This window comes from Tiliqua scincoides, chromosome 2, assembly GCF_035046505.1.
Source record: "Tiliqua scincoides isolate rTilSci1 chromosome 2, rTilSci1.hap2, whole genome shotgun sequence".
Taxonomy (NCBI): Eukaryota; Metazoa; Chordata; class Lepidosauria; order Squamata; family Scincidae; genus Tiliqua; species Tiliqua scincoides.
The window spans coordinates 13249349-13273227 of NC_089822.1; the positions used below are offsets into that span (position 1 = coordinate 13249349).

Below are 23879 nucleotides of genomic sequence, written 5' to 3' on the forward strand. Positions count from 1 at the left end.
CCAATTCCTAAAACAAAATGACACTTGGTGTGCTCTTAAGACCAAAAAAAAAAAAAAAAAAAAATTATTGTGTGTGGATGCCTGGACTGGACTGGACTGGTGGCTTTTGGTGCATGTTGTATCCCTGCAGATTTCTACATTGACTATAATGATTTACATCCTGGCTTTCTTGTATCCTAGGTTTGGGGAGGGATTTCTTTGTTGCATTAAGCCTTATTCAAGGACACAGCCAGACAGCACTGACCAAATTACTACTGCATTGCAACTGCCAACCTTGTCTGGCAGAAGTTGCAGCAGTTTCCATTCTCAGTTGAAGCTTTAAGTCATAGAAGAGCTTCGTAAACTAGAACAGGAAGATATTCTTGAAGAGACTGACTCATCAGAATGGGGTTCACTTCTAATGGTGATACAGAGGACAGCTGGAGGCATTCACCTTTGTGTGGATTTTTGATGGGGTCAGCAACCTACGGCCCGTGGGTCGATACAGCCCATAAGCCCAAGTCATCTAGCTGTGCAAAGTCTGGTATGGGAGGCTTCCCACCCAATTTGCAGCACGCTGAACAGGGCATGGCAGAGCTGCCTGCACTGGATTGCAGAGTCCCTCTGCCATGCAGCTCTGTCCAACTGGGCAGGAGGCTTCACCTCCCAAGCCAATCTCCATACAGCCCCTTTCAGGAGCTCAGCAACCCAGACGTTTGGTGATGATGTTATGAAGTCATCACCGCATGTCTGGCCCCTTGCCTGGAAAGGTTGCCAAGTCCTGATGCAAGAGGACCAAGTGAAGCCCAGTGTGACTAATAGCTATCCACACACAAGAGTCTGTGCTGAACTCTGCACAGCAAATGTGTTGTCTACCCTTGATTTGCAGAGTGCATATATCACCGGATTATGTGGTGTAAAGACAAAAGGGAACGCACCGCTTTTATTACACACGATGGACTCCTTCGTTTTAAACGCATTCCAGGTGGACTTGCATCAGCAACAGGAGTTTTTCGACCGAGGATGTCCTTAATCCTAAAGAACCAGCCTGGCGTCCAGTGTTATTCAGATGATATTAATGTGTTTGGGGAGGCTTCTGAAGAGCATGAAAATAAGATGCAATCTGTACTAAAGTGCATCGGTGTAGCAGGCCGGAAGCTCAGTTTGGCGAAATGCAAATCCAGGCAAAAAGAACTTGCTTTTCAGAGACATCCATTTCCTCAGCTGGCCTGCAGCCGGATTTCCATTTCCACAGCTGGCCGCTGTGATGTTTCCAAATGGAATGAATGAAAAAAGCAGGGCAGAAAACTTCAGTTGTCACAAGTACCACTTACTCTGGGGATTGTCTCTAATTGTAAGTCCATATGGATATAGGACTGTTAAGGCCAAAGGAAGATCCTACTGGCCCACTTACCCATATAGTTCTCTGTGAACCTGAAACCGTTTCCCCGGTTCTGTCATATGCCCTTCTCAGCCTGAGGCTTGTCGGATTATTTGTTAAAGAGGCTGTACACTTGGGAGCAGTGCTTGGGAACCCACATTTACATCTTCCTAGGTAGGACTCCTGACCATTTCCCCACTGCATTGCCCTTTTCCACGGTGCATTCAGTGCTGCCTCTTGTGAGCTTGCTGCTGTCAATATTTTTCCTTGTGCACCTGGCTCCCATCTCTCTGCTTTACCAAGTGCGGATTCCCAGCATCACAGAGACAGCAATTCAGAATCTACTGCCTGCAGTTTCCGCCACACTGCAGGAAAGTGAGGCCGTGTTCCCATCTCAGGTTTGAACCCTGTTCCTGCAACATCTTTAGGCTCAACATGCAGGCCTCCTAACCACAGAGCTATATGTTAGAGGCCCAAGATCAAACTTCCTTCCAAGATCAAACCCTTGACTTCTCTCTCATCCCCAAAATACCAATTTTTTTTTTGTTGGAGATTCTATTCAGTCCTCAGAGGCTTGGAGCATCAGTCAAGGGTGTTTATTTGGTGTGAGAGAGTACCTACCTCATAGCAAGTCATGGCCTGTTTCTAAGCTCAGTCTATAGACCTCAATTCAGGCTACAGAGAGCCATTTCAGCCACAGTCCTTTGCAGTGGCCTGAGCCTCCTAAACCTTTTCCCTTTCTCTCCCACTAACTTCTCCCCATTTTCCTTCCCTCTACTTTCTCCATTGCACCCCAAAACCTTCCCTTTCCTTTCCCAGGTTACTCTGCAAAGCCCATCCAATCTTCCTTCACCCCTTCTCCCCCCATGTTTCCCCCCCCCTTCACCCTGCCCCAGTTCCTGTAACCTGCCCTCTCTCTGTCTCTTCTCCTTCTAATTGCTTTTCCCGGGGCTCTATTACACATCCGTCTGATCTGGTCCAGAGATAGATGCCTTCTGTTGCAGTTCCAAAGGCATGCTTCAGCAGGACAGCGAAGAAAATCCCAAACAAGGTTGGTGCAAGGATCTCCTCTATGGAGAACTCGTGCAAGGAAAGTGCCCTACAGGTAGACCACAGCTGCAATACAAGGACATCTGCAAGAGGGATCTGAAGGCCTTAGGAGTGGACCTCAACAAGTGGGAAACCCTGGCCTCTGAGTGGCCGGCTTGGAGGCAGGCTGTGCAGCATGGCCTTTCCCAGTTTGAAGAGACACTTGGCCAACAGTCTGAGGCAAAGAGGCAAAGAAGGAAGGCCCATAGCCAGGGAGACAGACCAGGGACAGACTGCACTTGCTCCCAGTGTGGAAGGGATTGTTACTTCCGAATCGGCCTTTTCAGCCACACTGAGACGCTGTTCCAGAACCACAATTCAGAGCGCGATACCATAGTCTTTCAAGACTGAAGGTTGCCAACAACAGTATTACACATGAGTGTTACCCAGTCTAGATTAAGTCTAGTGTTCCCCAGTCTAGTGTCCCCCAGTCTAGATTAAGTGTGTATGAGTTTATTTGGTTAGACCCAGCTTTAACACCCTTTTTCGTTTTTGTGTACCATAATAAACCCTTGTGTGCCTTCATCCTCATCTCTGTTTTCCTTTCACTGCCAAATTTTACAGTTGTGCCATTGCTCATTACACTGGGTCCCTGCACATGATTCCCACCCACTCCCCCACCGCTGTGTGTCCATGAAACATGCGCTTTAAAAAGCACTGCTGGTAAATACAGGTGAGTTTGGGGAGAAGGAAGAAAGTCAAACAATAAGCGACAGGTAAACATGACTAAGGGCCCAATCCTATCCAATTTTCCAGTGCCTGTGCTGCTGTGCCAATGGGATATACACTGCTTCCCGTGTTGGGGATCCAGTCATAGAGGCCTCCTTAAGGTATGTTCCCTTATTTCGGGGGCTGCATTGTGGTTGCACTGGTGGTGGAAAGCTGGATAGGATTGGATCTACTTCATTTGAACAGAGCATCAGAGGAGTCTCTCGAGTGTTAGGGGAACATCAGGAATAGACAAAACATAGCAGGAAATCAGGGATTTTCGTCATAAGTCATGACCCAAATTAGAAGCTGGGATGAATGAAATAATAAGGAAAGTGACATGAAGCAAAGATTGTGGCAGACTTCCCTGCAACAAGGTGGTAGGTGTGTAAGTGTGTGTAGTAAGAAGCATGTGATGGAGGAGTGGGGCAGCACAGAATGGAAACCAGATAATTCCAGACATTAAAAGACCAGGGTGTATGGTGCGTGGTGAGCAGAGGTGGTCCCCAGTATCTGTCAAAGGCTGCAGTTGTAACAATGCGCCCAGAGCACAATAACCAAGAGCGCAGAGCTTCATCAATCAGAGGCCGGAGTGAAGAGTGTGTGAACACGGCTATCGTTATCAGCACCAGGAACTCCGCAAATAAACAGCCCCTTCCCCCTGCTTTGATAAGGGACACGAAGGGGGTGGGACTGGAAGGCCTTATCAAGTCTCACCAACCACAGGGGGAAACAATTTATGAAAACGTTTATGGATGGGGAGGGTCCTAAAATGGGGAGGGGGAGATGGGGTTTCCTTTAGACAAGGGAAGCCATGTTTCATTCCAATTGATCACTTCTTTGGACTTGGCTTGCTCACTGACTGGGGGGAGATACGGCTGAATAGCATGCAGCTGAGCAGTGGGAGTGGGGGCTTATTAATCAGAAAATATCAGGGGCTTGCAACCGGGCTGGTCTCATGAGCAAAGGGAGAAGCAGAAGAAGACAGGGTCACCGTTCAATTGAATTCACACTCAGGTGCCAGGACTATAACAGATTTTAAAAGCATCAATAACAATAGGATACGATCTTGGCAAAATTAAGCCTGAAATTCAGACCCAGAATTAACCATGAGAAGATCTACTGGAATGGGAGAAGAGTATGATTCAACCAAATCATTCCATGAACATACAAAACTGTTTTTTACTGTTTCAGACCATTGGTCCATACAGCCTAGTTCTCAGGGTCTCCTGCAAGGCCTCCCCTAGTTGGGCCATCTGCAATCTCCACTTGGAGATGAAGGACTTCCTCTACACAAGGCATGTGCTCTACCTCTGAGCTGTGGTCACTCCTGATACCACAAGGAAGATGATATTGGGAGACACTGTGTTTGCTGAAATAGAAACACCAACTTTTGTAATAGAAGGGGTAAGGGATTCTTTTTAGATGGTTAGAATTGCCCAAACAACAATGGTTAGTGTGGCTAATGGAGTGTGGCTTTTGAATTTTTACTAATTAGTCAACATGGCTGCCTGCAATTTTTGGTCTCAGTGGGCTTTAAGGAAAGTGGGGTGCTCCCTTGTAGACAGTATCTTGCAGGCATTTGGGAGAGGAAGAGCATATGGGTCCAAGGGGAGGGCAGAGTATCTCCTGTTGCCCCCTTTCCACTCCGCTTGTAGGAATGCTTGGGTTGGCTAGTAGCTGTTGGGTGTTCCATTACTCTGGAATGGAGCAGAGATGTGGGAGGAACTGGGACAAAGATATAAATGTAGGAGATGCATCCTAGGGGAAGTAGAGGGAGAATAGCAGACAATACAGTACTTTGTAAACACTACCCATCTGAGCTTGTTCAATTGCTTCTTTGAAAAAGGGGGTCCCTCCCATGAGAAGGGCAGCAGTTAAAGCCTCTTAACCTGCCTGTAGATCTGATCTCCAAGGTGTGTGCAGTAATTATAAGAAATGCACTTGGCACATGCCCAAAGGCACTATTCCAATTTAGTAGAGCTTCACATATTGCAGGCATTGCAAACAGGGTCTCCTCATGCAAACCTAGGACCTGCTTCAAGCCTAGTGCTTCTTCCCTTCTCATAGGTTCAGATGCCCTTTCTTCTCCAGGGTGGTTTTGTAGTACTGAGTGAGGACAGAATCTGGATCAGTCTCTAGAAATGGGTGGGGGGGGGGTCACCACACCAATCCTGCACACACTACTTTGGGGCTCTGGTTTTCTGCTAGATGCCTCCTAGCTTCCTACCGGTTCAGAGGGTTACCTAGTGAAAGGCACAGGAGCCCTGAAGGTGGGGAGGGGGTCCAAGACCCTTCCGTCGAGCCCCCCCACCAATGAAGCTCCGAATGGATCCGGCCCCCATTCTCTCTGCATCTCGCCAAAAAGTAAGTCCTACTCAATAGCGTAGCTGGAGGAGGGCAAAGCACTAAGTTTTGCTGAGAGCCTCACTGCAGCATGCAAGCGGCCCCCTCCCCAGTGGTGTAGCTGGGAGGGGGCAAAGCACTAAGTTTTGCAGGGAGCCTCACTGCAGCGAGCAAGCGGCCCCCTCCCCAGTGGTGTAGCTGGGAGGGGGCAAAGCACTAAGTTTTGCAGGGAGCCTCACTGCAGCGAGCAAGTGGCCCCTTCCCCAGTGGCATAGCTAAAAGAGGGGGGCAAAGCACTAAGTTTTGCAGCGAGCCTCACCGCAGCGTGCAAGCGGCCCCTCCCCTTCAGGGTCATTCCGCGCAGGGGGAGCAAAACCCCTCCGAAGGGAAAGGGGCGCCACTGACTTGGGAGCGGGGGAGGGTCGACGACTGATGCCCCGGTCCGCGCCTGCCTGAGCCAGCGAGCCGGGCGGAGTTGCGCTGCTCAGCCTCCGCTCCCGGAGCGCCCTGGAGGGGAGGCGCCAGGGTCCGACCTTTGCAGCCACCTCGCCCAGCCGGCGTATAAAGGCGGGTCAGCCGAGGAGGAGGCAGCAGCAGCAGCAGCGGAGCATCGTAGCCACCGCCGCCCAGGTTCGCTCTCCCGAGGAAGCCGCCCCGTCGAGGCCAGCCAGGCACCCGCAGGAGCGCATGGCGCGCCCCGAGCTCCCGCTGCTGGGGAAGCCCCTGGCGCTCCTCGCCTTCGCCCTGCTGCTGCTGGAGGGACGCGGCGGCAGCGCTGCCCCCTTGCCGGGCGCCGAGGGAACCCCCCCGCTGGCCAAGATCTACCCCCGGGGCAGCCACTGGGCAGTCGGTGAGTGACCGGGCGCCAGGGCTGGGGGGCGCAGAGCTGTCCGTGGGCTGGGGGCTTGGCAAAGTGGCCGGCGTTTAAGAAGAAGGTCTCTGCTCCGTGGAGCTTCCAGTCTACGGAGATAAAGCCAACAAGGGACCAGTGCGTCGCACCTACTTCAGGCTGGGTTGGGGCAGGATTGTGGGATGCAATGGCGTAGCTAGAGGGGGTGTAAAGCATTAAGTTTTGCACAGAGCCTCACTGCAGTGTGCAAGGGGCCCCTCCCCTTCGGAGCCATTCCAGGCAGGGGGAGCAAACAGGTGTATGCCTTTCTTAGCCTGGATTCTCCATCCCACCAGTGGCATAGCTAGAGGGGGTGCAAAGCACTAAGTTTTACAGGAAGTCTCACTGCATTGTGCAAGGGGACCCTGCCCCTCCCCCTCTCCTTTGGAGCCAGGTGTATGCCTCTGTTTTGTTCCCCCCCCCCCCGGAATGGCTCCAAAGGGGAGTGGCCCCTTGCAGGCTGCGATGAGGCTCCCTACAAAACTTAGTGGTTTGCACCCCCTCTAGCTATGCCACTAGTGGGCTGGAGAATCCAGGCTAAGGAAGACTGCTCTAATATTCTTGTTTTAACCAGTGCCTCCCCACTTTCCCTCCTGAAAGGGAGACAGCAAAGGTGACTTGCAACAAATTGAATAGCATCACAATAAAAGCTGAACAAAAGCAAAGTAGTGGTAATAGACTCTGCTCCAAAAAGACAGGTGACAGCAGGCTCCCTCCCAACTTTGAAAAGCTCAGTCTGCATTCCCAGCCAGCCACAGTTGAAGTGCAAGCCTAGGCATGTCTGCTCAGAAGTAAGCCCCATTGAATTCAATGAGGCTTAATTCCACGTTAAGTGTGTATATGATTGCAGCCTTGGTTGTCATAGATCGCATCCTTTAGTGTGTAACAGCTATTTGTGCCTTTTTATCTCACAGCACACTGACAAAGTGCTAAAATTTACAGAGCACACCATCCATTTTTTTTGACAATGGACAAGGCACACCACACTGCCAGTGGGGGGCTTGCATCCCTCAATGACTCTACTAATAAATGACCATCCCACAAACTCCTATGGCACACCTGCAGCACAGTGATGTGCTGTATCACACTGGATGAAAATTGCTGGTCTATAAGGTTTCATCTTAAGCAAGCAAGCAGGCATTTATTCATGTATCTGATGACCCAACATCTTCTCCATTGACTGTCAGTCCAGGATTGTCCACCTTTCCCTGCCCACTCATTATTTTCTGCCCCACAGTCTAGTTGCCATACAGGACATAGAGCTCATCTGCTACTTTCCTCCTTGGGAAAGGGAAGGGCTGCTTTGCATGGCGCATAATGAACTTTGGTGCTTCACTAGCCCAGTAGCTTGGAAGTCTTAACAAAGAACAGGTCTGACCATAATAGCTGTGCATAACTTGTAAATGAGAGATGCTAGTGACAAGAGGAGAGGGTCTACCTTCAAGTCTTGCTTGTTCCTTGTGGGCTTCCTCAGTGGCAGCTGGTGGACCGCTTTGGGAAACAGGATGCTCAGCTAGAGGAACTGTTGGTCTCCTCCATCTGGGCTCCTCATGATTTTTTTTTAGGCATCTGTGAGGCTATATAAGACATCATGTTGTACAGAGGAAGGGTTGGACTAGATGAGCCACAAAATCCCCTAGGAGCATGCTCTTTACAATCCTGGAGGAAGCAGGATGGAATCATTTGGAGTCCAGCAGTTGAGGGTGGTGGAGTTGGAAGAGCGAAGATCGTAAGAAGAGGCATAATAGGATTTGTGGAGAATATATCTATCTGTGGCTGTTAACTGGTTGGCAACCTTCAGTCTCGAAAGACTATGGTTTAAGCCTACAGCACCTGGAATTCCCAGGTGGTCTCCCATCCAAGTACTAACCAAGTCTGACCTTGCTTAGCTTCTGAGATCAGACGAGATCAGGCATCTGCAAGGTAACAGTTGCTGTTAGCCATGATGCAACGCATGCAGCACCTGTGTCAGGAGCGAAGATGTCACTGTATCAATGACACAAGTGATTCTCCAGCTTCTCACCCCATCCTGGAGCAATCGTTCCCATATGTTAGGAGTGCCTGGCTGAACCACTGTGAGTGCTGAGCTGCCTGAAAGGTAGCCTGCAGTCTTTACTGGGACGATGCTACTCCTTGCTGCCTGGTTCAGTGTACTTTTTTCGAGCAATCAGGAAGCAGTGGAGAGAGACTGCTGTCTTGCATGTGTGAACTGTTGGCAACCTTCAGTCTCAAAAGACTATGGTATCGTGCTCTGAAAGGTGGTTCTGGAACAGCATCTAGTGTGGCTGAAAAGGCCGATTTGGGAGTGAATGTGTGAACTAGCCCATAAATATAATTGGCAGCCATTTCAAACTAACTTTAAGCACGAGTGCTTGTTTTTCATTTACTAAATGGCAGGTGGAGTGGGACCCTGTAGCACAGGGGAGCTTTGACTCTCTTCCCCTGATATGGCCCTGATCCAGATTCCATCATCCTGTTGCTCCTGTTTGCACTGGTGCCTAGAGGAAGTTTCACTAGAGCAAAGAGATCCTGGGGTGTATCAGAGCTATGACAGGGCAGATGGTTTCACCTCTTTCTGTATGCCATGGTCCTGATCTCCATGGTCCTGATCCACATGCTATTTACTGAATGAAAAAAAGCATACGTGATTAGCACACTAATTGTATACTGGGGTGTTTTTGGGGGGGGGGAGACTGTAACCAAAAGAAGCCCAAATGGGCTATGATTTGAGGGAAGAATTGGCTGTGGGAATTGGATACTTAACCCTTTACCCACCAGTCATTTTGTTTCATTGTTCCCAGAGCTGAGTTTCAGATGTGTCTCCTTTTCTGGGACGCCATGATAGGAAAAAGTGTCTAGGGATTTTTTTAAAGCAGACAGCAACAGCAACTTTAGTGAAATGGGCCAAGCGTCCTATTTCCACTCCATTTCTTCTCTGCTTAAAATTCCAGCTCTTTTAGGTTAAAGCTTTTTTGTTTTGTTTTCTTAAAACAGCCTTTTAAGATTTGTAGGTGAAAAGCAACACAGGAGATCCTGTTCACATTTGATCTATGATTATCTAAGATCATCTAGTTCACCCATTGTGTTTGTGCACACAAACATCTGTCCCAAAGTCCGGAGTGTTTGAAAGCTTGTGTTGTGTGAATGGGCTCTTTATCTGCATCTCTTTATTTGGAAGGATATTCGAAATGTAGAAATTCATCCAGCGCCCATATTGCAAGTCTACCTGCCCATCCATTCCGAAAGTCTCCGGTAGGTTTGCCTGTAGGCAACTGAATGCTCACCTGTTGAGAGAAGAGATGCCAGGCAATGAAGGTAGCTTTTTTTTTTTTTAGCAATGCAGGAATACACAGCATTTTTCAAAGAAGACAAAATTGAAGAGATTCGCATCTATTTTCAGTGGTACCGAAGCTTGCAACTTAAACCCAAGGACTTCATTATAACTGGGTTGTGGATCAACATGGACTAGTTGCCTTCAAGTCCAGTTCATGGGTTTCCTGAAGACATCTGGCTAACCTCTGTAGGAAACATGGTGCTGGACTAGATTTAAATTAGCCATGAACATGACCTGATCCAGCAAAGCTCCTCTTTTCATATATTCCACCACATTTTAACCTCCAGTGCCTTCGGACAGAGGATATCCCCCATGTTTTCATTGCATACTAAGAGGGAATGAAGAGGATTCCAATGGCCCAATCCTATCCACACTTACCTGGGAGTAAGCCCCATTGACTATAATATGACTTGCTTCTGAGAAGACATGCATAGGATTGGGCTCTTAATCACTTTAGTGATAGCGATTACCAAATTAGTAATGCTCCTTGAATAACAAACATGGAGTACAAGAATGAATGTAAGGTCACACCTCTGTTTTGAGAGTTAAAAAGTCCACTGAAATGACCCTCACTTCGAAGTAAATATATTTAGGTTTTGATTGCAAGATGGTGACCTGACACCATTGTGAATGAGTCAAATGACCTGGAAAAGAGGGACCTGAGAGGTTAACCAAGGGAGGTAGCATTTAGTGGTTAGCATGCATGCACTCTTCTGGCTCCCAGCTTTCCCTTTACTGAACCACCAGCTGAGCAGGAGAAAACTTTAGGTAGTTCTTATCTGCTGCTACCATCCCAGGCTACACAGGCAGAGGGGAGTCATTTTGAGGAGGAAAAAAAAAAATCCTAGGAGGACACTGAACCTAGGTGTACTTATTAAAATCAAAACCACAGTAGCATCTGCAGGGCAAAGAGGTGTGGCAGCCCACTGAATTATCCATGAACATGGACTAGGAAGGCAAAGAATCAAAATGTAAGTATTTTAGTAGAAGTCAAAAGGAAAATGAATTAAACAAAGGGGGGGGGATGTAGAAAAAGTACAAACAGGCAGATGGAAGATGCCTGACATGGGCTGCAATCCTAACCACCATTTCCTGAGAGTAAGCCCCATTGAATAAAATAGGACTTACTTCTGAGTAGACCTGGTTAGGATTGTGCCCTTGGCTTCACGAATACAGAGCAGACCTTGATCAAATGGATGCTGCATCTAGAAATGGCCAGCAAGTGGAGCTGGGATACTACTCTGGAACAAAGCCCACAAAACCCTGCCCCGGGATGCTAACTGGCCAAGTTTGCAAGCTGGCTTGTTGTGAACAAAGGAAAAATAAATTTAATTCCTGGGCAGTGGTTCTCAAACTTCTAGCACAGGGACCCATTTTTTAAAGATGAGAATCGAGCAGGACCCACTGGAAGTGGTATGACATTATCAGGCAGAGAATTTTTTAACAATCCTAGTCTGCAATCCTACCCGCTCTTACCCAGGAGTAAGTTCCATTTACTATAATTGTTAAAAGCATATACATAGTAGCCTGTTAAAAGTACAGATGTGTCACATTTCCCCAAATGCAGTCATGGTAGCATCATGTCTGATATCTCAAAATAAAATATTGAAATGAATGGGGGTCTATGTGCAATTGGTTCGTGATCCACCTAGTGGGTCCCAACCCACGGTTTGAGAAACACTACCCTGGTTTTCTAGTACATGAGGCCTGCAGGCCAAATGCAGCCCCCGGAATCAGTTTATCCAGCCCCTGTTATAATTGGGCTCGTGCAGCATGATAATTGGGCTTTCTCATATCTTCAAATATAAACAAGAGTTGCACATTTTTCGGCCCCTCCTGACCAAGGAATTAAGTCAGATAGAAGTTGAAAGAGAAGATGTTTCAGACCTCATTGATAAATTAAAGATCAATAAGTCACCGGGCCTGGATGGCATCCACCCAAGAGTTATTAAGGAATTAAAGAATGAAGTTGCTGATCTCTTGACTAAAATTTGCAACTTGTCCCTCAAAATGGCCATGGTGCCAGAAGATTGGAGGATAGCAAATATCATGACAATCTTTAAAAAGGGAAAGAGGGGGGACCTGGGAAACTATAGGCCAATCAGCTGGACATCTATACCGGGTAAGATGGTGGAATGCCTCATCAAAGATAGAATCTTAAAACACATAGACGAACAGGCCTTGCTGAGGGAGAATCAGCATGACTTCTGTAAGGGTAAGTTTTGCTTCACAAACATTTTAGAATTCTTTGAAAAGGTCAGCAGGCCTGTGGATGTGGGAGAACCCATGGACATTATATATCTGGACTTTCAGAAGGCGTATGACACGGTCCCTCACCAAAGGCCACTGAGAAAACTCCACAGTCAGGGAATTAGAGGGCAGGTCCTCTCCTGGACTGAGACCTGGTTGAAGGCCAGGAAACAGAGAGTGGGTGTCAATGGGCAATTTTCACAATGGAGAGAGGTGAAAAGCGGTGTGCCCCAAGGATCTGTCCTGGGACTGGTGCTTTTCAACCTCTTCATAAATGACCTGGAGACAGGGTTGAGCAGTGAGGTGGCAAAGTTTGCAGATGACACCAAACTTTTCCGAGTGGTGAAGACCAGAAGTGATTGTGAGGAGCTCCAGAAGGATCTCTCCAAACTGGCAGAATGGGCAGCAAAATGGCAGATACGTTTCAATGTAAGTAAGTGTAAAGTCATGCACATTGGGGCAAAAAATCAAAACTTCACATATAGGCTGATGGGTTCTGAGCTGTCTGTGACAGATCAGGACAGAGATCTTGGGGTGGTGGTGGACAGGTCAATGAAAGTGTCGATCCAATGTGTGGCGGCAGTGAAGAAGGCCAATTCTATGCTTGGGATATTATAATGCCGTTGTACAAATCGATGGTAAGGCCACACCTGGAGTATTGTGTCCAGTTGTGGTTGCCGCATCTCAAAAAAGACATAGTGGAAATGGAAAAGGTGAGAAAAGAGAGCGACTAAGATGATTACTGGGCTGGGGCACCTTCCTTATGAGGAAAGGCTATGGCGTTTGGGCCTCTTCAGCCTAGAAAAGAGGCGCCTGAGGAGGGACATGATTGAGACATACAAAATTATGCATGGGAAGGATAAAGTGGATAGAGAGATGCTCTTTACACTCTCACATAACACCAGAACCAGGGGACATCCACTAAAATTGAGTGTTGGAAGGGTTAGGACAGAGGAAAGAAAATATTTCTTTACTCAGCGTGTGGCCTGTCTGTGGAACTCCTTGCCGCAGGATGTGGTGACGGCTTCTGGCCTGGATGCTTTTAAAAGGGGATTGGACAAGTTTCTGGAGGAAAAATCCATTACGGGTTACAAGCCATGATGTGTATGTGCAACCTCCTGATTATAGAAATGGGCTATGCCAGATGCAAGGGAGGGTACCAGGATGCAGGTCTCTTGTTATCTGGTGTGCTCCCTGGGGCATTTGGTGGGCCACTGTGAGACACAGGAAGCTGGACTAGATGGCCTATGGCCTGATCCAGTGGGGCTGATCTTATATTCTTATGTTTTGTTGTTTCCAGCTAAGTTTCTAAGTGAAAACAAAGTGCTTATTTCTGACCACCTGCTTAATGATGTCATTCAGCAGAAGGTGATGTCACTTCTGGCTCTTAGCAGGCACTGTGAATGCTAACTTTGTCCCGTTGTATGAAATGGTTTTGACACCCTTGTCTATTTGTCTATTTTTTTGCTGCTTGCCATGGGCAGCAGCAATCAGAGGTGCAGGATACTGGAGCTCTACCTCTTTACCTATATTCCCTCTAGAGGTCAGCACCAGAATGTGGGACCCCTTCTTCTGATGCATGGCATTGACACTGTCCCTAGCTGCTTGACAATTACATCATCGTCAAACTTCTGGGGTGCTGAGCTCTGCTGTGCGGAGCTTAGCTCGGAGCTGCACAACTGTACAGCTTACAGCAAACTCTGCTCATGACCATCTAAATTTAGTGTTTGGCCTTTGCCAGGCATTATTCTACACACTTCTGAGCATATCTTCTTGGGCATAGGGACTATAAACTTGATATTTCTGTAAATGAAAGTGGAGATTTTACACAAGAATTAATTTTGTGCCCAGTATGACTGCATTCTATACAGGTGTACTGTCACAGACCTAGGGCATCCCTGGTGGTTGTTGCTTCATTGGTCTGTACTGGTACAAGGTTGCTACTTAGATGCTGTCCTATCAGATGTGGGCATTCATTGCCAGAGGATAGGCTTGCGGCCCCGGGAACTAATTTCATGGTGTTCTGGTTCATCCTGCAGGGCATTTCATGGGGAAAAAGAGTACTGGAGATTTTCCGTATATGTACGAAGAACGAAATGAACCGCCCTTCTCTTCGCTATCTGATAATGTCAAGCAGCTTGGAGATTATCTGCACTGGGAGGAGATGTTCAAGCAGTTCCTCAGGCTACTCCAGGGGAATGAAAACAGAAGTGCTCAGATTCTCAGGGAAGAGGTGCCATTTTCGCCCAAGAGTCCTTGGGAGGCAGAGGACAACAGCAGCCTCAAAGATGTAAGATCAGCATTGAAATAACCTTTCATTCTCCTTCATTGATCTTTCAAACGTATCCAACCTCTTTTATACTGATGTGTGTTGTAGTCAAGCAGAGAGAGTTAACTGTATACTGTCCCCCTAAGCAGAACCCAGCATCCAGACTTCCACCTCCCCTCTTCCTTTGGCCTGGGAGAAACTGCTGCAGGCCTGTGATGGGACCTCTGCCAGGGATCTGTAGGAAGCCCTGCTAACTAACAGGTTGCTCTTAGCTTATTCAAAGTTTAAGAGACGACACAAGTTCCATCCAGTTTGTTCATTGAAAACCATAAGTTGCTGCAAAATGCCGCTCTCCAGAGGTGAAAATGTATCCAGGAAGTTGAGCAAGAATAAGCCCTGCTAATTGGCTTAATAGGCATGTTTTTGAGTGCCAGGTGTCTTGTACAATGGGGAGAGAAACAACGGTCCCTATTCACCCCAGCCCATCCATTCCAATGGCTGTTTGTCCCCCTTCCTATTCAACCCACTCCCTACCTACCTCCAATTCCCTGAATGGGCTTATCTGCTCCAGTGGATCTCCATGGATCAGTGGAAGCTGCTTTGCGACTGCCATAAAGCAGCCTCCACCAGTGCAACACTAGTTAATACTGGCAGGGGAGGTGGATAGGATTGGGGCATTAGTTAAATAGGCACCTTGATGAGGAATGCCAATAGATTGGGCCGTAATTGTACAATCTATCCTACAACAACCCAGAGTGTGCAGTGTCGTGCTGTATGCTATTGGCTGTCCAGGGACCAGACAGTCCAGGAGAGGTAAGTACTTTTTTACTTGCCTCTCTTTTATCCTAAACAATGGAGTGGCTTTCTTACAATTGACCTGGTACTTACAGTAGCAGACTGTGGAATCGCCACCATAAGTTCTGGCCAAGATTGAACGTGAACCTGTGTTAATGCTTTATCTTGGATCAGAGAAGTGTTCCATCTAGCCCAGTATTGTCTCAAAGGTCTCCGGCAATGTCCTGCTACTGACAATGCTAGAAAGTGAATCTGAGAACTTCTGCAAAGCATACCTTTTATCACTTAATTTGCAGAGTTTTATTTCATCTTGCTGAAAATGTAAACAATTTTTAGCTGCTCTAATTGCTGCAATGAAGCACCGGTTATCATGTGACCTTATGAGGTGGACATCAATCTCTTTTGATTTAAGTTTTCTGAAAGGCTGATTTGAGTGCTACACTAAATGAACAGCTGCTGGCCCAAATTACTTGTGTGTGTTCTGACATTGCAACATTCCTCATTTCCTGCCCTCTCCCTGATGTGGTGCCTGCAGCCAATTCAAATCAGGTGGTGTCTTTGCAGCCCAGTCCAAGATGGAGTGATTTAAATCAAGACAATTGAAAGCATGATCTAATTGCTAAGGAAAAAATTGGTTTAAATCACCAGTTTCAATTCAGTGTCCTTCAGTGTCCAGTTCATTTTGCAATTCACACATTTCCTAAACAAGAGTGCATTCTAAATTGGTTGCTATAATAATTACAACCATTGGTGTTCTACTGAATAAAAACATTTCTGTGGTTTAGGAGCATGAACCCAAAGTTTTCAGTAGCATCGCTAGGCGGATGCAGGGGCTATAGGTGATATGCATTGGAGGGGGATGACACCACTACTGGCCAAAATTTTTAAAATCTTTGTATTTTTGGATACAAATCATGTTATATCATTCAGGCTGCAATCTTAATCACACTTTCCTGAGAGTAAGCCCCACTGAATAAAATAGAACTTACATCTGAGTAGACCTGGTTAGGATTGTGCCCTCAATGTGTAATTTCATCCAGAATGCAATGAAAGAAATCTTGCTGAAATTTCTCTATTCTGTCAGAAGTTATGACCAAAAAACTAGCAATGGTGCATCACCATGCCCACTGGCCAGGACATTGCCCCACCCACTGCATAGGGGGAGGTCCATTATGGAGGTGACCCACTGGCCTCCTGCATTGGTTGACTCAAACCTTAGTGACATCTCTGAGCATACCTGTCAAATTTACTCATAATTGTATCTGCTTTGAGGCAGGGGAGGCAATTGTGAAGTTAATGGATTTTCTGTGTGGTTCTCTGTACATGGGCAGGAATACGAAGCAAGATCCCATTGCTTGAAGATAAGGCCCACAGACCAATGCAGAGGGAGGGATGCAGGATTGTGGACTAAGGGCCTAGAACAGTGATTTTCAGCGTTTTTCACCCCATGACACATTGGGAAGGCACTAAAATTGTAAAGGGGCACACCATCAGTATTTTGACAATTGACAAGTCGCACCATACTGATGATGGGGGGCTCACAACCCTCTAAGGCAGGGCTTTTCAGACTGGGGTGTCACAATGCCCCAGCCTGTGGGCCCTGGCCTCTGCCCCCTTAAGGGGCGGGAGCAGCCTGGAAGCAAGGAGGAGGCAGCGGCGTGATCCCCAGGATCGTGCTGCTCAGGGGGCTGCAGCGGCTTGGGTGCACTTACCCAAGCCTCCTGCAATCCACCCTGGGGTGTGGGGAGCCTGGCACAACCTTCTGTGCAGCTGTAAAAGTGAAAGCAGAGCAATCGTGCTCCACTTCCTCTTTAGTGGAAGCGGAGTGTGATCACTCTGTTTTTGCTTTCACAGCTGCGGGGAGCCCTTCAGAAGCCCTTCACCAGGCTCCCCACACCCCAGGGGGGCTGCAGGAGGCTTGGGTAAGTGCACCCAAGCCCCTGCAGCACCCTGAGTGGCACGATCCTGGGGGTCCTGCTGCTGTCTTCTCTCCGCCCCCTCTGCCTCTCCTCCTGCCCCCGCAAGCACTTACAGTGGCTCAAACTCTCTATGAGAGTTTGAAAATCACTGCCTAAAGCCCTACTAATAAATAACCTTCTCCCAAATTCCTGCAGCACATCTAGAGACTATTCATGGCACACCAATGTGCCACGGCACAGTGGTTGAAAATGACTGACCTAGAACATTTCAGAAGCATGGCTAGCCATTACCAATGGCTAGCAATTCAGACATTGAATCAAACCATGGTTTGAGCGTCCAGATATAAAATAGGGAATCTGATTTCATGCTGCTGGTCAGCTTTGCTTTTCTGACTGTTCAGTAAGTTTGCTCCTGTCTCCATGATGCAGCACCCTCTTGCAGTACAGCAATGGCCAGCAATGTGGTTTGTGAATCCAGCTATACAGAACAAACTACAGTTTGTATCTTGAGTTGTGGGACTGAGACTTAGGGTCCAGAAGGGAAGAAGTGAGAAAAGGGAACAAACCCTGGAATAGGAAGGCTTAGAGAGGTAGCATGTTCCTCACTGCAGCTTGCTGATGGCAGACTATGGTATTAAACCTACCTTCAACCTAGTCTGCAAGTGTTTTATACTATTCAAACATGGGGCCAAATTAGATGATGTGCATACTGCTTGGTTGATCCCAATGCAAGTTTTTCTCTCCAGGCAAATTGCAGCTGTGGGTGGGGCAGGGGAGGGTCTGGATCAGGACCCTGCTCTGCAGTTGTTCACATTACCAAGAAGAACCCATGCAGTCCCCAATCACACAATAGCCACATCGCCTAATTTGGACCATAGTAAGCACATATTACAGTTTTCAAATCGGTTTCCAATTCTGGCTTGATATCCTGGCTTGGCAGTCACTCACAGACCATGGTTGATGAGCAGATGTAGGTTCAAGGTAAAAACATACCATGGTTTGGATTCACTCTGAATACGCAAGAGGATTGGCTGACAGAGTTATAAATACCATTTACTGCATTAATGAATACAGTACTGGCCATCTTGTCATTTTTGTAATGATTGACCTTAGAAACTAAAGAGATTTCTTCATATTTTGTTATGTGTTATTTTGCTGTTACATAAAGTAAAGTTTTCTTTCAGCATGCTTAAGGGTCATGCATTCCATCTTAAGTGCTAAGTACTTCCGTTTCAAGCCATTTCTGCCCAATGTTTCATATGTGCAACAGGGATCAAATGTGTACACTTGTGGGCTGGGAAGAAATGGGTTAAATCAGGTTGTCTTTTTTTAATTGATAATATCCCTTCCATCCCTACATTTGCAATAAGGTAATAATATGTACATACTTTACAGCAGGGGTGCTCAAACTTTCAACTTTAGGGATCCTGGACCTTTAAAATTGTGTAGGAGAGATAATTTCAGCAGGTGCAGCTTGTCATCTGTAGGATGAAAAGTTGCCCCTGCTGAAATTCTCTCTTCTATACACTTGTTAAAGGTCCAGCATCCCTAAAGTTGAAAGTTTGAGCACCCGTGCTTTACAGTGTTGGTGTAAGGATTCCAAGAATGCAATGTATGCAAAGTGCTTTAAACATTGAAAAATTTTAAGTATTGTCTGTTTATCTACAAGGTCTCTCTTGATATACTTCCTAGTATTGATGGTCCCCAATCATTTCCATAACAGAAACCAGATCTATTTTACTGCCTTACAGCCCAATCCCATGCATGTCTACTCAGAAGTAAGTCCCATTACAGTCAATGGGGCTTACTGCCAGGAAAGTGTGGATAGGACTAGGCTGTCACTTGGTAATAAACTAGCTGATCTTAAAAAATAAAAGGCTATTAAGCAATGGATATTGGACAGTGACATGCCTGGGCATTGAGAGAGACCAGTGCATTGCAAATAAGTTAATGCTCAAGCAAAGCTGGCTTTTTATACACCTATTTACCCAATATAACTGTATCTTCTCCTCTAGCAGATGATGGACTCCCTGCTGCAAGCGCTGGATAGAAAAGAAAGCTCTCCCAGTTGAAGTGACCGGCTTCCCACGGTGAAGGCATAGAATATTATCCTTAAGAGACTATGGTTTCATAAGCATTTTACTGTATGCGATAACTTTTGTGCTCACAAGATTTTTCCTTTGGTGCAAAATAGCCTGTTTACTTGTATTTCTCCTAACCATGGCTACACTCTCCAGTGGCTATGTCCTTCTGAGCATCATTTTCCTCCTTTGAACTGCTTTGTTGTACATAATTGTCAATGAAGGGTCTTCCAGTCCTCTGATGGTACTTTGCCATTTTCCTCTCCAATCACGTCACCTTTTCTGTTACAATCATTCAACGTTTCAAAATTCACAATAAATACATTTAAAAAATAAAAAAAAAAAGACTGAGATCAATATTTGTACTGGTCTGGAGCAGCTGGTGAATCTTCCAGAAATCTTCTCTGCTGGCCAAGGAAGGGGAATAACTGGGATATTCTTGACTTAGGGTGTCTTCAAAGAATAGCATGACTAAAAACTCTCATTTTTTAATTTTACCTTTCTGCTAGGAACTTAAAGAAGGAGCATCCTTCTCTTCCACCACCACCACCACCAATCCATCCAGTCTGTATAAGGATTGCAGCATTAGCCCTAGGAACTATTAAAACCCTTGCCTCCCTCTTTGTATGATGACCACATCCTTTCTGCCAATAAATATGCAGTTCCCTGTCACTAGGCTGTGTATAGTTTTGTCTTTTCTGAATTGAATAAAGCAATGGTTCTCGCACATTTAGCACCAGGACCCACTTTTTAGAATGAGAATCTATCACGACCCACTGGAAGTGATGTCATGACCAGAAGTGACATAATCAAGCAGGAACATTTTTAACAATCCTAGGCTGCAATCCTACCCACACTTACCAGGAGTAAGTCTCATTTACTGTCATTGTTAAAAGAATATGCATAGTAGCTTGGTAAAAGTACCGGTCTGTAACATTTCCCCAAATGCAGTCACATACCATGGCAGCATCAAGTCTAATATATTAAAAATAAAATATTGAAATGAATGGGAACCCACCTGAAGTTGGTTCGTGACCCACCTATTAGGTCCCGACTGACTGAGAAACACTGGAATAAAGGGTTCATCATCTCTGGAAGCAGGTAGAACTAGCTTTTCTTTATCACCGCCTTGGCTTTGAGTTAATGGGAGCCATTGAGCCATAACTGACTCTTCCTAGACATCTCTTTTTCTGCTAAAAAGCTCTCCTATCTGTGAGGAGAATTTATTTCATTAAATAGTTCTTTTCATAAGCAGCCTGAATCTTAGATCAGGATTCTCTGGCAAGAAGGTTGACAGTGGATAACTATAACATTAAGTAAATGCAGGCTGGGCATCCTTTATCCAAAGTACTTGGGACAAGAAGTGTTTTGGATATCAGATTTTTCTGTATTTGGGAAGACCTGCATATACATAATGAGAGTTCTTGGGGATAGGGCCCAAGACTATACACAAAATTCGTTTATGTTTTATATACCCCTCATACACATAGTCTGACGGTAATTTATACAAACATGCCCCCTATTATGGGCAAATGCCCTGCCCACCCTCCAAAGGCAAGGGAAGCTCCGTTCCCCTTACCTCCAGAGGGTCTTCTGAGCCCAACAGAGGCTGTGTACGTCTGTCCATTGCCTCTGCCAGGCTCAGACTGACTCCTAGAGTCAAAAACGTGACTTCCAGTTTTTTTTTAAAGCGAGAGGTGGCATTTTTATACCTTCCACAGGGGGTGAGTGGGGATGTGTGAACCCGATCCACGGTGCATCTGCAGATATGGAATCTGCAGATGCACCTCCCCATATTTTAAATAATTGTGTGCATGAAACAAGGTTGTGCATGAAACACAGTTGGTGATTTTATTTCTTTAGGCTAAAAAAGTTTTTTAATAAAGGTGCTCATGTTGGTGCTCAAAAAAGTTCAGTATTTCAGTATATTTTGGAATTCCAGGTAAGATGTACTCAACTTGTATTGAAATTAATGGGAAATAGCCATTATTGATTGATAAACAGCCACAGCTAGGAGTCCAGTTCTGGCACAAGCAGTTGAGGGAGTCCAGTGGCAGATGCTATGCTGAAGACAGATCAGGTTCAGTTCTGGAGCAGGCTGGAGGTCAGGTACACAACAGAAGAGGAAACTGGACCTGGAGCACCTGTTGTTAAATAGAGCCAGCCAGACTCAGATGCTCAGGTCATCTGACCTGGCTGGGATGATGATAAGTAGTTTGTTCCCCACCAGCCTAAAGGCATAGTTCTGCAGCACAAGAGAGATCACGCCATAAACTCCTTTCCTAGTACAAGGAATCAGGTGCCTGCTTTGCTAGTACAAGGAACCAGGTGTACCACTGCCTGACTCCCTGGTCCAAGTCCTCAAGAGTCTTGTGCAGATATATGCTTCTCTTGAGACACACAGCTGGGGAAGGCTATCACCTGCATGTTTTGCTTGAGAAATTAACTCAGGGTAACTGGCCAACATGAAATAGAAGACCACTGGGTACCTCTTACCCCTAGTCTTCTGCTGCCACCGCCTCCCTCCAACCTGCCAGCAAAGCAAGCCACAATTATCTACTTTAGTGTTTCTCAATTTTTGTTCTCCACCATCCCACTTCACACAGTCCACCTATTTGAAATACCACTGGAAGTCACTAGTGATGACATCGCCAGTTACTTCTGGGTTGGGAGGCCAAATGTGATATGACAAACACCAGTAAAAGACTCAGGGTGGATGGGAGGGATTTTTTGAGTACAGAAAAGCGTGCTTTGGAGCGCTCCCCTTTGAGCCAAGCCGCCTACCACTGGTGGTTGTGTTGCATTCCTGGTCTCGCTGCCAGGTGGCACCCGTACCACTGGTTGAGAAGCACTGAACTACTTCCTGCTTTCTCATGTGATAAACAGATTGTTCCTCTCCAAACTGTTCTTCTCACACACTGTTGTCCAACCTGGAAGTCCCGTGCTTCTGGGTTTGACTGCAGCGCACAAGGAGCATGAAATGGAGCATGGAGTGGGTTTGTAGTGCAGTGGTAGAGGAACTGAGCATCAGACAGTGTTCCAGGCCACACTGCTCCTGTTTTACCCTACAACTATCATAAGAAGATGAGGTCTTTGGAATGCTCCGCCAACAAGCTGGCACAGGAGAGAGAGGGTTGAAGTGTCAAGAATGTGAGACGCATAAGTCAAAGGATGGAGGCCTATATCCATGCAGGGCACTGAGGTATGCTGGAAATAATTTCCTTCCATGCCACTTCATGATCACCCCCCTTCTCTGTGTAGCATGCTGAAAAAATTCACTTGGTGGGATAGACAGGGCTGGCTTCCCACCCCATGCTCTCCCCATTCTCTGTTTGGACAGGGGTGCAATTTCAGTGCTTGCATGGGCATCATTTTCCCTAGATACACTATTGGCAGGAGGCACAGCCTAGTGGCATTTCCAGACTTTAAAAACAAAGAGATCTTGAGCCTCTCCTGCTCTCTCATTTCTCAAGCAGGATAGCTGCTTTCTTTTCTTGATAGTTATTCTGTTTCACCTTAGAGAAAAATAGTGAGGCCAAAAGCTGGGGAAAAGGTTCAAACTATAGAGTGTAGACTGAGGAGAATAACTCAAGGGGTGGGGGTATGGCCCTTGCTGTGCCCTATGGATGAGCGTTACATGTTGGGCACGTTCATAACTTTAACTGTCTGCCAAATTTCAGAAGTATCTATTTGGGTCCATCTTCTCAGGGCACAATCCTAGTGGCACCTAGCGCCATCAGAATACTCCGGCAGTGCTAGATATGACAGGCCAGAGGCAACACGTCAGAAGATGCGTGAGCACCACATGAGAGTTCACAAGCTGTGAGCACCAGCTGACTCTGGTTGCCCTCTAGCTCCACTAAATCCACGCAGGAGGTGGGAGGGAGGTTGGGGTGGGCAGAATAAGGCAGCAATGGGTGGGGAAGTGGGCAGATCAGAACTGGGAAGGAGGCCATTTTGGTGGCAATTGCACATGCCAAAACCTAACCCCCTTCCCAGCCTAGATCTGCTTTCCTGGGTCCATGCGGTTGTGCACCAGTTATATTGCTTGCACAGGTCCAAATAGACCCACCAGGCCAGCAAGGGCTGACAATGTTCCCTTTACCTGAGGAGTCCTCCAGAGGCTTAATTTCCCTTGAGGGATGCAGCAGGCACCATGTTGGCACGGCTGCTTCATTGCGCAGGGAGTTACTATGGTTTGGGCTGTCTGTTTGATTCATGCAGACATTTTAGGTGATCACTGCTCCCCATACAGCCTTAAAACTACCTCTTGTTTCTGAGTGTTGTTGTGGGAAGCAGCAACTGAATATTTAAACAATTCCCAACCAACAAGTGAAGAGCAGGCAATGAACTTTTGGAAAGAAACAAATCCCCTCTTTTCCCCCATTTCTACTTTCTCCATTTGTTAACACTTTGGCCATTGAGCTAAGTCACGGTGTATCGCCTTTCAATTATATTCTATTATATTCCACCAGACGGCAGTCTTGGCCAACAGATCCTTGCTGGAGAATAAATCTGGGTGAACTCCATACACTACCTTTCAGTGGGAAAGCTGAAGTACATGCAGTGATATTGGTGACACATTATGAATCACATTAATGTATCAATAGTAAGAATTGTTGTATTGACCTGGGTCGTATTATGGGCCACAATGTCTTTACTGTACATCAGTTTTCCCTCGCCTGCTTTCTTAACAGATTGTTTAAATTGGCTTAGGAAAAGACAAAACTCCACCTATCACATATTTGGCTCCCAACAACTGCTGAAAAGAGTTGCAGGATTCCACAAATGGTTGTTGGCAACCTTCAGTCTCAGAGACTATGGTATCGCGCTCTGAAT

General features: G+C 46.5%; 1 protein-coding gene and 1 pseudogene across 1 annotated transcript; one reads left to right on the forward strand and one right to left on the reverse strand.

Moving 5' to 3' along the window:
* Window positions 1-6190: 6190 nt before the first annotated feature.
* On the forward strand, window positions 6191-19031 carry GRP (gastrin releasing peptide). Its single transcript, XM_066618301.1, has 3 exons — window positions 6191-6353; window positions 14016-14266; window positions 18978-19031. Exons 1-3 carry the CDS (start codon window positions 6191-6193, stop codon window positions 19029-19031), a joined length of 468 nt encoding a protein of 155 aa, XP_066474398.1.
* Window positions 8214-8333, reverse strand: LOC136643364 (5S ribosomal RNA; annotated as a pseudogene).
* Window positions 19032-23879: the final 4848 nt, after the last annotated feature.